Consider the following 13,632-nt stretch of genomic DNA (forward strand, 5'->3'; position numbering starts at 1 on the left):
TGAACAGCATCCGCAATGCGGTGATTTCAGCGTGAAATAAAACATAGATATGTGTAACTAATTTTTATATCAATATTAATTTACCGACAAACGCATTTGGCTATCGAAAAACGTTTGCTTGAAACAAAATTGTAAAAACGTAAATTATAATAAATTGTATTGATTTTATCAATTTTTCATATGCAACATAAATTATTTTCCCTTTTCAAATTATAATCTTATTTATAATAGGCAAATAAAATAATAAATAAAGTCATACTTTGTGAAATAATTCTAAATCAATGGAAGCAAGAGTTACATGTGTCAAAGTAGCAATCCGGCCTCTTACGCGTCCGTTCCTGTCTTCCACCCCCATTTCCCCACTATGGGGACTCTATAGTTTAAGTCACGTAAAATATGGTTTTTTGTTAATTTTTTTTGTTGAACGTAGACCTAAGAAAAAAAAAGGTCTTCGACGCCATCTCTTCCTGCGTGCAACTCCATAGTTTAAGTCATGTAAATTTCTTTTAAAAATTAAATGATTATATTAATTAAATTAGGTTATAAATAATTAAATTATGTTATAAATAATTAAATTAGGTTATAAAAAAGGCTACGCCGGTTCTGGATCAAGGCGTGGTGCTCGCGCGGGGTGCGGGGCGAGGGGATCTCGGCGGCGCGGGGATCTCGGCGTGGAGAGGGGATGACGTCATCGGTGTTGCCGACGGTGTTGACATTGAACAATGTCATCAATTGATGAACAATGTCATCAATTTGTATAAATTTTTTTCGAAATCATTCTTGGCCAATGTCCTAAATTTCGTATTAAGTACTATATAATCGCGAAGCCATGGAGATTGCGCGAATTTCAGTATACGGTGAATTTTTGATATACGGAGACCGTGACGAGTACACTGCTGCAGGTTGCGATAATGTATTACATAACGTTTCTTATCGTATAATGTTGCGAGGAGCTTGTCCTGCCGCTTGCCGGGTAGTTTATCGCGCGTCGGACAAAACGGTAGGTCAGTGTGCGCGTCGTGAAGATGTTGCGGATACTCCAAGTAGACTTCGAGTATGTAGCCTATCGAGGAATCCAACGCGACATCCATAACATTAAAATCGGTTACGTTGTCGACCCATTTAAAATCTGCGTATGGCAATGGTTGACACATTGCCCAGCCGTATAAGTTATTTACATCAAAATACATGAGGTACGACGACGGTTTCGATGGATCGTACGATTGCATGTACTTGTTGTTGGCCAGTGCGTATCTGTTTGAACATTGACTCAAACCGCCGCGTATACCGCGTTCGATAAACATGACCATGTCAATGTCGGTGAGCAATTCGAAATTGATGTGTGTATGCTTCAACATAGCATCCCACGTAAAACCCGGTAGAGTATAATAATACGCCGGATCGAGTCCATAACTCGCGACGCAACTATCGCGAAAATTTTCAAAGATGTCGGCCAACAGCAAGACATCGGTCTTGAGATATAAATCGCTGTAATCACCGAGCGTTCGAATGGAGAACCGCTGCCAGACGTTGACGGCGTGCGCGTAATCGCTCTCGGATACGGTGTCACCTGTCAATGAACTGTAAAACGAGTCGCGCGGTGGTAAACACAAGTCCTCCAACTTTTCGACGCAGTCAATGTAGTCGTACGGAAATACGCCTTTTCGTGTCAGCAAATCAAAATTTTCTGCGGATAATTCACAAAATTCGCGTTGCAATATTTGCAGTTTATCCTTGCTGAGATAAGATGCCAATTTGTCGAGACTAGAGGTGAGAAACTTGTACGAATCAATAAATCGCAATTTGACGCACGTTTTCTTATCTTTATCTTCGGTGCTTTGAACGTTTTTTGTAAACGAAATATATTTTTCTTTTGTGATCGGGAGTAAATCTACATGTCCTTCGTACGCTGTTGCTATTTCAGTTATAATAAAATGTGCGTCATAGCCCGATAAATTATGAAACACTACGGGAATGCAATGCGAATCTTTATAATTTAAGTTGCAATTTGAATGCGCGGGACCTCTGTATCGACCGGTCAGGTGACAATGATCGCGTACTCGCACGTCGTCTGGCTCGAACGGTTCTTCGCACACGTGACAGTGCGTTGCACTGTTAAACTTTTCCCACTCGTCTCGCGTAAAATCCACCATGGGTACATTAGTGGACAAAATAGTCTTTACGTCGTGAGCTAAACGTCTTAGCTCCTCGGCGAACCACGCGATGCAATCCTTATCGCGACGAAACCGATACATAGATAACGACTCGTCGTACGAGCAACGCACGTAGTACCCTATGCTAAACACGCGATGATGTTGATATGTGTACCTGGACGTTTCCGGATCCGCTTCCATCTTCTCCAGAGTACATTCCAGGTCGGCGTATACGACAAACGGAACTCGTTCCTTCCTGTTGTGATTTTTAAATGCCAACCACTTGTCGTTATCGCTCGGTAACTTGATCGCGCAGTCATTCATCTCCTGACAGTCGACGGTGTGGGCAGCCAATTTTTCGTTGGAGCTAAAGTAGTGCAAACATCTGCAAAAATAAACGCAAATATTATAAATTTTTTATACACAAAATGTTTTATATATTATTAAAAGAACTATAGGTACATACCGATCGCAAAAGTATTTCCGACCATTGTGCTTGTTGATTTGCGAGCTCACGAGGCGGGATAGGTTCTTGATCCATGCAAAATGTCCCACGTTGTCGTCATGCACGTACAAGAGATTTACGTGTCTGTCCATCTTTCGGTCAGTAACCCGTATTGGCAAGATAGCAAGTTTCTTGTTTTTTTTCTCGATGCTGTACACGTTGATGGAGATGTTGTTGTGATTTTCAAATTTTTTAATTTGATTCAACGTCATTGGAAACTCAATGTCCGTAAGATTTAGCACCGACGTGTAATGAGGGTACGACGATTTCCGATCTGTATGTCTCTTGGCTGGATACAGAGCAGCCGTCACTGACCATGCGAAACATGCATTGTCCATTGATTGCACGTTTATCACCGCATTCTTCTTTTTAATTTCTTGCGGTATTTCCACAAAACACCCTGCGTGCAATGGATTATATTTGTTCACGTTTACCATTAAATTGAGTATACGCGACAACGCCCATCCGCTATCACGTTCCTGGAATTCCTCCAGCTTTGCTAAAGTAGAATCGATGACGTGTCTCTTGTACCACTCATGCAGATCGGACTCGCGAAAGAGTTCATAGTTTCTCGTTGCAATACTTTTATTTGCGCGTTTGTCACCCGCAACAAATTCACCATTAAACACTGTGTTAATTTTTACATTGTCATATCGCTGCGCGACGTTCCGCACATGACTGAGTACAATTTCTCTCGCATTTATAAGAAATTGACGAGGGTCGATGTGTTTGGAATTTATCACCGCACCAGTCAATATACGGCTTTCAAAAGCTGGATCTATCTCGCGCCATCTGAGTCCTGTCTCACTCGCACTGTATCCCGCACCCACATGTACGAAACGTTGACGTACCAAGTCTTTCAAACCTTCAAGTCTTGCGATACATGCGACCAATGACTGTTTGAGGCCGATCGATGACTGATCGATTGATACTCGTGGCCGCTTAATTCGGCTTTGTTCTTCCAATGATTCGATAAACTCGTCACATCGTTGCTCCCACGTGGCAAAGTCTTCCCTCGAATTTAACAGGGTGGATTGCTCCAACAACTCTTGCTCCATGTTATTGCACGATCCTCTTGCTAACGCCATTTGTTGCACTTGCGACTTCCAGTTCTCGACTATTGAGCGTATCCTCCAGATTCGTCATTTTATATTCTACTAAAGATGCATCGTTTGCTTATCGTATCTAATTTCATCTCAGCAGCCGTACATCGGCGCTATTTGCAAAATTTGCAGTTTTGCACGTGTTCGATGAAATCATCGCGAGACATGTCCGAACTACTACGTTCCGATTCAAGACAAAACGTGTGAGAAACAACACAATGAGTAAGTACCGCTAATTTTCATATATACTTGCGCAAAAAACTTTTATGAACATATAATTGTATTTTTTCAGTTTTGATAAACCCCGCTACACGCCGCGTATTTTGGGAAGAAGATTTGCCTTGACGTCAACAGCGTATAAATTTTTGGATGTCGGAATCAGCGCGGGACCTTTGTCCTCTGTGGATATACTTATTGGCGATAACCGAGGCAATCGGATAATTCTGCCACATGCAACGTGGGTGACATTCATCGAAAAACATGCAGATATACAGCGACTCGTGCAGTCATCGGCACCATCATCGCTAACGTTTCGCGATCTGGAGTTTGTTAAAATACGTGACGCAGATATTGTAAAATTGACGTCGTGTGGCACCAGTTTGTACATGAAACCGTCAACAGTACTCTTTCTGTTCGAACTAGAACATTGCGTCGAGAACGTGTATTTTCAACTATGTCAAAATGTTCACGGCGTAAGTGAAAAATTCAAACAGTTTGTAACAACTTTACGCCAAAATTGTATCACCGATAAATGTAACGCAGTTACAATCTTGCGTGAAATTTATGATAAAAATTCGATTATTGATTGCGAATTATTAGCCTACGCTTTGGATACTATTGTGTATAATGCGCTACATGATAAATAAATGTATATAATATGGTTAAAAATAATTTCCTTTTTATTTACCGTTCCCTTTTGTTAAGCTGTCTTCGTTTATTGTTTACTTAAATGTATATTTATAAATTAAATATTAAGATCTGAACGATTAAATATTGTTGGCGACGAAAAGATACTCAATCGTGAGCGAAAACGCGCAAACGGGAGAGAGAGACCGCGCGAACGAGAAGACGCGCGCGACCGGGGGACGGGGAAACATCTACGATGGAGAGACAACGCGAGCGGGAGCGTGTGACGTCACGCTGACCTGCGCGGCGAAACGCGGACCCCCTCGCCCCGCTCCGCGGCGAAAACGCGAACGCTCCGCGGCGCGGCAAAACGCGGCCCCCCTCGCCCCGCTCCGCGGCGAAAACGCGGTCGCACCGCGGCGCGGCGAAACGCGGACCCCCTCGCCCCGCGGCGCCGAAAAAACGCGGACCCCCTCGCCCCGCGGCGCCGGAAAACGTGGACCCCCTCGCCCCGCGGTGCCGGAAAACACGGCTCCCAAAAAACGCGGTTCCCCCCCCCTCACCCTCTCCCCTCGGCGCCCACGAACGCGGTTCTCCCCTCCCCCTACCCGCGGCACATGAAAAAACGCGGTTCCCCCTCCCCCTCCCGCCACGACGCCCAAGAACGCGATTCCCCTTCTCCCCCGCTCGCGGTTCCCCTCCCCCCGCCCGCGGTTCACCCCGCCCGCGGTTCCCCCCTGCCCCTCACCCCCCCTTGCCCTCGGTATGTGGTCCGGAACTCTCGTTACTTACCTACTATCCTTGACCAAAAACAGGACCGCGAGTGCACGAAAACTCTCAGTAGGCGTAATAGCGTCCCTTCTGGACGTTGACCCACGACTAGAGTTTTCCCGAAAAGTGCATTCGACTCAAGGCACGCGCCCTTCCAGCGTGAACCCGAGATACCATAGAGATCTTGTTACGTCTTCTTTTACCCCCTCCCTCGGATAGCCTATCCTTCGCTATCCGTCGAACCAATGTACCTAAATTTCGGGGTTCTGACGTAACACTTCACCTTGTTTAATTTTAAAAATCCAGCGCGCTTTCAGTACCTTTTTGTCTTTAGGTCGATTACATAATTTCCATGTCTGATTCCGAATAAGTGCATCATATTCTTCCTTAATGGCTTGCTTCCATTCTCTTCCATGAGGATCTTTTAGTGCTTCATCTACGCTCATTGGTTCCATTTGCTCGGATTTTTCCAATACGCTGTATGTAATAAAATTTTGAAACTCCTTGGGTTTCTGTATACGACTACTACGACGAACTAATGATTCTTCGTTTTCTTGGTGCGATTGTGGACGATCCGCATCATTATTATCATCCTCTTCATCAGAACTCTCTGAATCAGTATCTTCAATACTTTCGAAGTTTTCATCCAAACTATTAAACTCAGCCCCCACTGAATCTTCGGTGTCTTCAGATTCATCCGTAACTTCTTGTATGATGATATCTTCCGTGGCGTTTTCAGGCTTATCTTTAAAGAAGACGACATCCCTACTTTTGAACACTTTTTCAGTCTTCGTATCAAACATCCGATAGCCTTTGGAATGCTCCAGATATCCTAGGAATATACAATTTTTTGACTTTACATCCCATTTTAGGCAAAGTTCTTTCGGAATGTGAGCCAGCGCTTTACAGCCAAAACATTTCAAGTGACTTAAATCCGGTTTATTTCCTGACCAGATTTCGTAGTAGGGTGTATTATACTGCAGACCTTTTGCTGGAGAGCGATTTATCAAATAAACCGCTGTGGTACAGGCTTCTGCCCAAAACCTCTTCGGCAGGTCCGCTTTCAACAACAAACATCGAGCCTTTTCAACCACTGTACGGTTGCACTTCTCCGCTAGCCCGTTCTGCTGAGATGAATATGAGACTGTTGTCTGATGCCTGATTCCTTCTTCTTCGAGAAATCTTCTAAATTCTTTATTGACGAATTCACGACCATTATCAGATCGGAGCGCAAGTATACAATGACCTGTTTGCTTCTCCACATAAGCTTTATACTTCTTAAACGTATATATCCAACGCTTCACTTTTATATTTCAAGAAATAGATACTCAATCTTCTAGAGTAATCATCCATAAATAGGATGAAATATCTTGCTCCACCTATCGACGTAGTCTCCATTAGCCCGCATATATCGGTGTGAACCAACTGTAAGAGTTTCGTTGTTCTCTTTTCTTTCTTGATATTGGTGGAAAACGGTTGTCGTGCTTGCTTCCCTTTTACGCATACTTCGCACGGTCGCTCACTCAGATCTTCAAAGCTTAAGCCGTCAGCGTGTTTATCGCGCAACAGTTTCATACTAAACCTATTTAAATGGCCTAATTTTCTATGCCATACGTCCAAATTTGTATTTACTTTACAAGCGTACGCGACATTTAACGGTTGTGAAAGCTTATATATATCATTTATCGGTTTCGCGGTCGCGATCAAACGATTACTGTTTACTATTTCACAGATCCTTTCGTTAAATTTTACAGTAAAACCTTTTTCGGTGATTTTTCTGACTGACAACAAATTTACACTAAGGTTAGGAACGTAAAGAACTTCTTCTGCTGCTATTATACGCGTTTCACCATTTACAAGCATCGGTATATTTACTGTGCCTTTACCTTTTACATGCAATCTTGTGTTATCCGCGACAATCACTTTCGATTCACAAATCTCTTCAAACGTATCAAAAATGTCTTTATTCGGTGACATGTGAGCGGAAGCCGCCGAATCCACGATCCCGGCATTCGTTTCTTCACTCATGATGTTATTGGCGAGAAACGCAACCTTGCTACCGCTCTCACCTTTCTTCTTCGGTTGATCAGTTCGCTTCTTTTCTTTATCTTCTTTCTTCTTGTCATCGCACTCATTTGCGTAATGACCGATGACCAGCATTTCGTTTTCTGCGATTTCTGCTTCTGGCCCTTCGCACGCTCGGCCTGCCACCTTACGTGATATGCTGAATTACCATCAACTTGCGGAGGAACTTTCCGGAATCTCAATCACGATTCAGAACCGAGCTAATAAGTTCACTTTTCACTATTTCCCCGCGGTGCAGGCCAAAACTGGGCCCATAACCATATGTTGGCTTTACAGAGGCAGAGAGAAACCTGAGAGAGGCCATCCCGGCATTTTTCGTCAATTGTTCTGTGTCGCATTTTCCGACGCGCCGCCTGAGAAAGTGCGCATCAACTACGTCGTTTCGCTCGGTAACCGCACATGGTTTGCGTCCGTGCTAATGGTTCGTGTCCGAACTAGCCAGTTAGAGGGGAATGAGGGGATATGCTGCGGCCGCGGCGGCCGCTCTCGGCCGGCCCCGGCGCTCGCCGCTCGGCAAGCTTCGAGCGAGAAGAGAAGGACAGACATACGATTTACTGTCTCGGTTGTCTCCGTCTATGACGTAGCTGCTTCGCCGGCTATGCGACGTTGCCACGCATTTCGGGTATCGCGTACGGTGTCTCGCCGAGTGCCGAATCTCGAGTTGGCAAATCGACGAGATGCGCTACGTTACATTTATAAATATTTATAAATTATATATATATATATATATATATAATGAACCAACTTTATTAAGAACTAACACCTTCCGTACGTCTGCTAACAATAAGTGTAACATATATAGACAATACGAAACGTCTTCATCAATCAATGTTGTAGCACAGTGTGGAAGGTGACTGACTCAAGAGCCAGGGGTTTCAGGTTCAAATCCAGAGGTGGTAAGCAAATTTTCTAAGTACAATATTTGCACGCGTAATAAAGATTTTCAGCAATAAAATAATGTTCAACGAGAGAAGTAAATTTTATTTTTTATTTTGTTTGTAGTATATCCAAAAAGTTGTAGTTATTCATAAAAATTTCTACGTAAATATGAAAAATAACAAACATGGCCCAAATCGCGTACTTTTGATGTAAAAATTACGTAAAAATAGCGTGAAAAGTTGTAATTATATTATAAGAAATTGTAGTTTTCGCATAATTTTTGCGTGAAAATTTGTAAAATTCTTTCCACCAGGGACATTTCGTCAATTAAGAGAACAGCATGTTTCTCTTCAGGCTTGAACAATTTTATCTGAAATTAAATTACAACATCATAAGCAAATAATAGATAAAAATGTTTGTTAAATATAAATATAAATATGAGTACAAATATTTGCAAAAAATATTAAAAACAAAAAACCAATAACCTAGGCTGAGATTTCATACATATATATCCGACAACGACAATGTGGACGTAGGCGATTGGCTGCGGGATAAACTCGAATCTCTAGAATAAGTTATTTATCCCGCAGCCAATTGCCTACGTCCGACATTGTCGTTGTCGGATGTATGAAATCTAATGGAGGATTCACATTGAGTCCGATCACGTCCGATGTTCGACGTACGACGATCCGACATCCAATAACAGAATTTATTATTAGAGACAAAAATTTCCTATTGGATGTCGGATCGTCATACGTCGAACATCGGACGCAGTGTGAATCCTCCATAAGCCTTAATCCAATTCAACATTATAAGTACTAACTTTAATTTTTAGCATGTTGAAAATATCCTCAAATATAACTGGCTTAAATTTTAAGCCTTGTATGCGACTTTGTAGAGTGCGGATACTTGGATACGGTAAATGCTGTCGGCGCACCTTTTCGTAGCCTTTTTGTCCGCAAGCTGCATAAAGTTTCAATGCTTTTGTAATTGTATCTGCAGACCATGATGTTCCTTTTTGTGTTTTACACGTGATAAAGTCCTTTTGATCTTCGTTAAATATTTTATTAAATCTTACATCTCTTTTTTGCAATTTTTTTTTAAGATATTACGTTCCACCACAGTCTTATTTAAAGATTTCTTTAATTTTTTTATTTATTCTTCAAAACTTTTTATTATTTCTTCAAAATTTTTATTTGATGCAGTATCGTTCATTACCACATCGGTTGCTTCAAAATGTTTTTATTTATTGGCAACACAATCTGCAGATATAATTTCCAACTCGGTAATAGTATCGTCACCATTATTGATATTACTGTAGGAATTTTCATTCAAATTATTTGCATTGTCCTCGTATTTATCTACAATTATTTCAAATAAATAATATTACAGTAATACATGTGTTTATAAGGAAATGATTCAGATAATTATACCTGAATTGTATCTTTCTTATATATCTAAGTATCATTGAATTATGTAAAACTTACGAGAATTATTTCATTCTTACCATTATTAGTACTCATATTGACTTCCGGTTTTGCCATCGTGGTGTGCACATGCTGGCTTTTATCGCTCGCATTCTCATTGTTGCGTGCTGTTTGATTGCGGTACACCGAGCTATTATTTTGCGCTCTGCGCGTCCCGCTGTGACCGTTGTTTACCGAAAGTTATTCCGGGGATTATTTCCGGGGTTTTTTCCTGTCTATCGCGTGTGAGGAATCTTTTCTCGCGAGTGGGTCGGCTAACCTCACTCTAAGCCGCCATGTCGGCTGGGAACGATCTCCCTTCCCCCGACTCGCCTCGTTACGAGAACTTAAGAGACAATTTCAAAGCGTTTCTTTCGCAAACAAAGGGAAATACTCAGGCTTCGGAAATGGAAGATATATGGATATAGATACGGATATTAGAAAACGGCCTCTCCCTTCTTCCCTCCTCTCTCTCCCCCTCATCCCCCATGTATTTGGTGGTCTGAGGTGTGCGATGCTTTTGTCTCCGCATGACTTGTGGACTCTGTTTTTAGGGACCTGTCCACAAAACTGGACAAGATTCAGATGAGGGCAATTAGACTAGTTATGGGCTACAGGAGCTCCACTCCCCTTAACGTTATGCTTGCGGAACTCCGAAAACCCTCCCTTTTTTGCAAGCTTAAATATTTAGCCTTGGGCTTTTTTTTTTAAAGCTTGGTCCAATGCATTGCATCCTCTTATCGATAAATTAAGGCACCTCAACTCCATCCGTCCCATTCTTCACGGGAAACGCATGATTAATCCCTTTTTTGAAGCATTTACCACCTTTCAAGAGTATATATTGCTTTTGTTCCTCAAAGGGAGTATCCGATTTGTTTCCTCAGAAATTTTGAGGCTCTTTTCTCTCGTTTGGAGGTGGATGTGTGTTTTGGTCATGTAATTAAAGGAGACCCTTCTTTTTCTACCAAATTCAACAAGATATTCGGCCATGCTTTGCTTTCGAGCAGGGCTATCTTCACAGATGGGTCCATTAAAAGGGAGGGCGTGACCTCCGCGGGTTTCTCCGTTGTTCTTGACTCCGGAGCCACACTTTTTAGTTTGTCTATTTTTGGTTTCCTATCTTCTTTTACTGTGGAGTCAATGGCCATCTTAAAAGCTCTTCAGATTTGCGCGGAGCAGGAGTGGACCAAAGCCTTTATTTTTTCTGACCTTGTCCAATATACTCCTTGTCCAATATACTTGCTATTTTTTCTAACTTCAATCCCTCCCGTGACTCTTTCCTAATCTTAAGAAATCTTTTGGTTGAATTTAAAAGAAAAGATTGGAATATAAATTTAGTTTGGATCCCCTCGCACCAAGGTATTCATGGAAATGAGCTTGCGGACAGGGTTGCCAAAACAGCCTGTGACGACCCTCGTGTCGGCTTCAACGAAGTCCCTCATAGGGAATTGAAGCATTTATGGAGAGATGTCTCTTTCAGAGACTCAATTGAATGGGGCTATGGGGATCTTCCAGAGGATCCAAATTTTTTTCATTCTTTTATGATCAGGATAATTTTTGAGTAGAAGAACAATTTCAACGATTAATCGCTTGAGATGTGGTCATTCATCCCTCCGGGACAGTTTGTTTAGGTTCCTCATAGTGGATTCCCCGGATTGTCTATACTGTGGGAAACCGGAGACTCCGGAACATGTTTTCTGGTCTTGTTTCCGATATGACGAGCAGCGTTTGACACTGATCAAGGCGCTGACCAAATTGTTTGGATGCGGCCTCTTTTATTTGGAGTTTTTACTTCAAATCCCCTCTCCGGAAATGGCATTCATTCTCGAAAGGTTCGTATGTTCAATACCGATTTTCATCTGACTCGGGTCTTTGTTCCCGGTCTCCTGCTATGTGGCCTATTTATGTCCAGTTAATAGTTCCCTATAGCTATGTTCTGTCGATGTGTGTTCTGCTTAACTTAAGTTAATATATACTTATTCTTGTATAAATTAGTTCTAAGTTGTGGAGCGTTTTTTTGTATTCCTAACGCTAAGTTATTTCTAGTTCTATTTTCTATGTTAGGGTTAATTTAGTTTTTAGTTATTTATAGTAAGTGATATCTTTATCTCACATGTTATAGTGTATAATGTAATCTAACTTTTAGTTACTAGTCGTGAGCTGTGATAGTCAATGTCCTTCGATCAGATAAGGAGGGCCATTTTTTCCTCCTTTTATTTTAGGGGCTTTGCGCGCGGATGCGTGGATGTCTTCTCCTTTCAGGGGCGACATTCCCATTTTATATACCTCTTTTATTACATCCGGTAATTTATTTATTTATATGTAAACTTTATTTTTTGCTTGAAACGTCTTTATTGAGGCGTTCATGTAAACCCGGTCATAGTTTTACTTTTGTTGCGACACAACTGGTTTCGTCCTCTCTATGTAGACCATATGGGCACTTCCCATGGTCCCTCTTTTATCTGAATAAAAAAAAATAGTACTCATATTGTTTATTACTTCATTAGAATTATTTGTCAATGTAATTATTCTCCAAATGTAATAAATTAGGTTTTCCATATAGGCGGAGCAATTTTCTCTCATCTGCTCGATAGTTCTCAAATTAAATTGATTTTCATCAAAATGCATCAGTAAAATTAATATAATAATTAATACTGTAAGACATGAATGTTTCATACGTTTGTAATTCATTAATTACCTTACAAATTTCAGCCCTTTCTGGTAAAGTATCTCTTCCAATTAATTGAAGCCATTCATGCCTTCTTTCTTTATTTTTAGGAACACGAAATAACTTAAATTCTCTTTCGCTGCGATTATTGCAGCCTTTAACACAACAACCTGGCATCTTGATATCTCTTATTTTTCTTTATGTGCGAAGAAGATTATAACAGGTTATAAAGACTGCACTTAAAGTAGAGATGATTTGTACAATGTATACACTATCTACATTTTTCAACCACCATTTTGACTCCCATGTATCTTATGAATTGCGTTACCAGAGATGAGGGGAGGGATGACCAACGCTCCGAAAAATCTCGTTCACGAAGTTTAAGCCGTTGCACTGCGCCATCTGTCTAAACTCAATACTCGCATGGAGCAATGTTGATAAGGCAGTACCACTGTGTTATCCGAGTCGTGGATGTCAATTATAATATATGTATATTTTATATAAAATATATAGAATATGAATTATAATATTTATAATACTAATATTAAATAATAATAATATTATTCTTTTTATAATTTGTATGATTTTAATAATATTATAATCAAATTCTTTTTTTATTAAATTAATATATAAAATACGATGTTTTTCATTTAATTATCTTGACACACGAATGCCACGATGTACTCTTCAGAAATACCCCATGATATTTTAAATAAGTGCAAAATTTGCTGATTAGCAATTAATACACGTGGGAAACGTATAAAACTACGCGAAAGGCGTATAAAATGAGACGGCTGTAAAATTCCATATATGGACTTTGACAGATAGCATTTTTCTATTTAGACATTTTTATTTAGAATAACACAATATTTGAAAATATTGTACACTGAAGAAAAAAAATTGTTAACTTGACTAAACCTTTCAATTAAATTACTATTTTGTTAATTAAACATGTATTAGTATTTAAGTCAAATATATGTTTTGTTAAATTTAATATGTTATACTTAATTTAAGTATTTCTAGAAGTTCAATTAACAATATAACATTTAGTTGAAAGATTTAGTTAAGTTAACAAATTTTTTTTTCAAAAATTAAGAAAAAAAATTTTTAGTTAAAGAAACTGAGCAAATATATATATATATATATATATATATAT

The 13,632-nt window shown here is 40.3% G+C and overlaps 1 protein-coding gene across 1 annotated transcript; it reads left to right on the forward strand.

Moving 5' to 3' along the window:
• Nucleotides 1-4,039: 4,039 nt before the first annotated feature.
• LOC143894316 (uncharacterized) lies at nucleotides 4,040-12,384 on the forward strand (the record flags this gene model as incomplete). Its single annotated transcript, XM_077400484.1, has 1 exon — nucleotides 4,040-12,384. A coding segment is annotated over one exon (588 nt), but the record flags the coding sequence as incomplete, so codon positions are not given.
• Between the last annotated feature and the right edge of the window lie 1,248 nt (nucleotides 12,385-13,632).

Source organism: Temnothorax americanus, unplaced genomic scaffold, assembly GCF_048541705.1.
Source record: "Temnothorax americanus isolate GAGA-0224 unplaced genomic scaffold, ASM4854170v1 Scaffold136, whole genome shotgun sequence".
Classification (NCBI taxonomy): domain Eukaryota; kingdom Metazoa; phylum Arthropoda; class Insecta; order Hymenoptera; family Formicidae; genus Temnothorax; species Temnothorax americanus.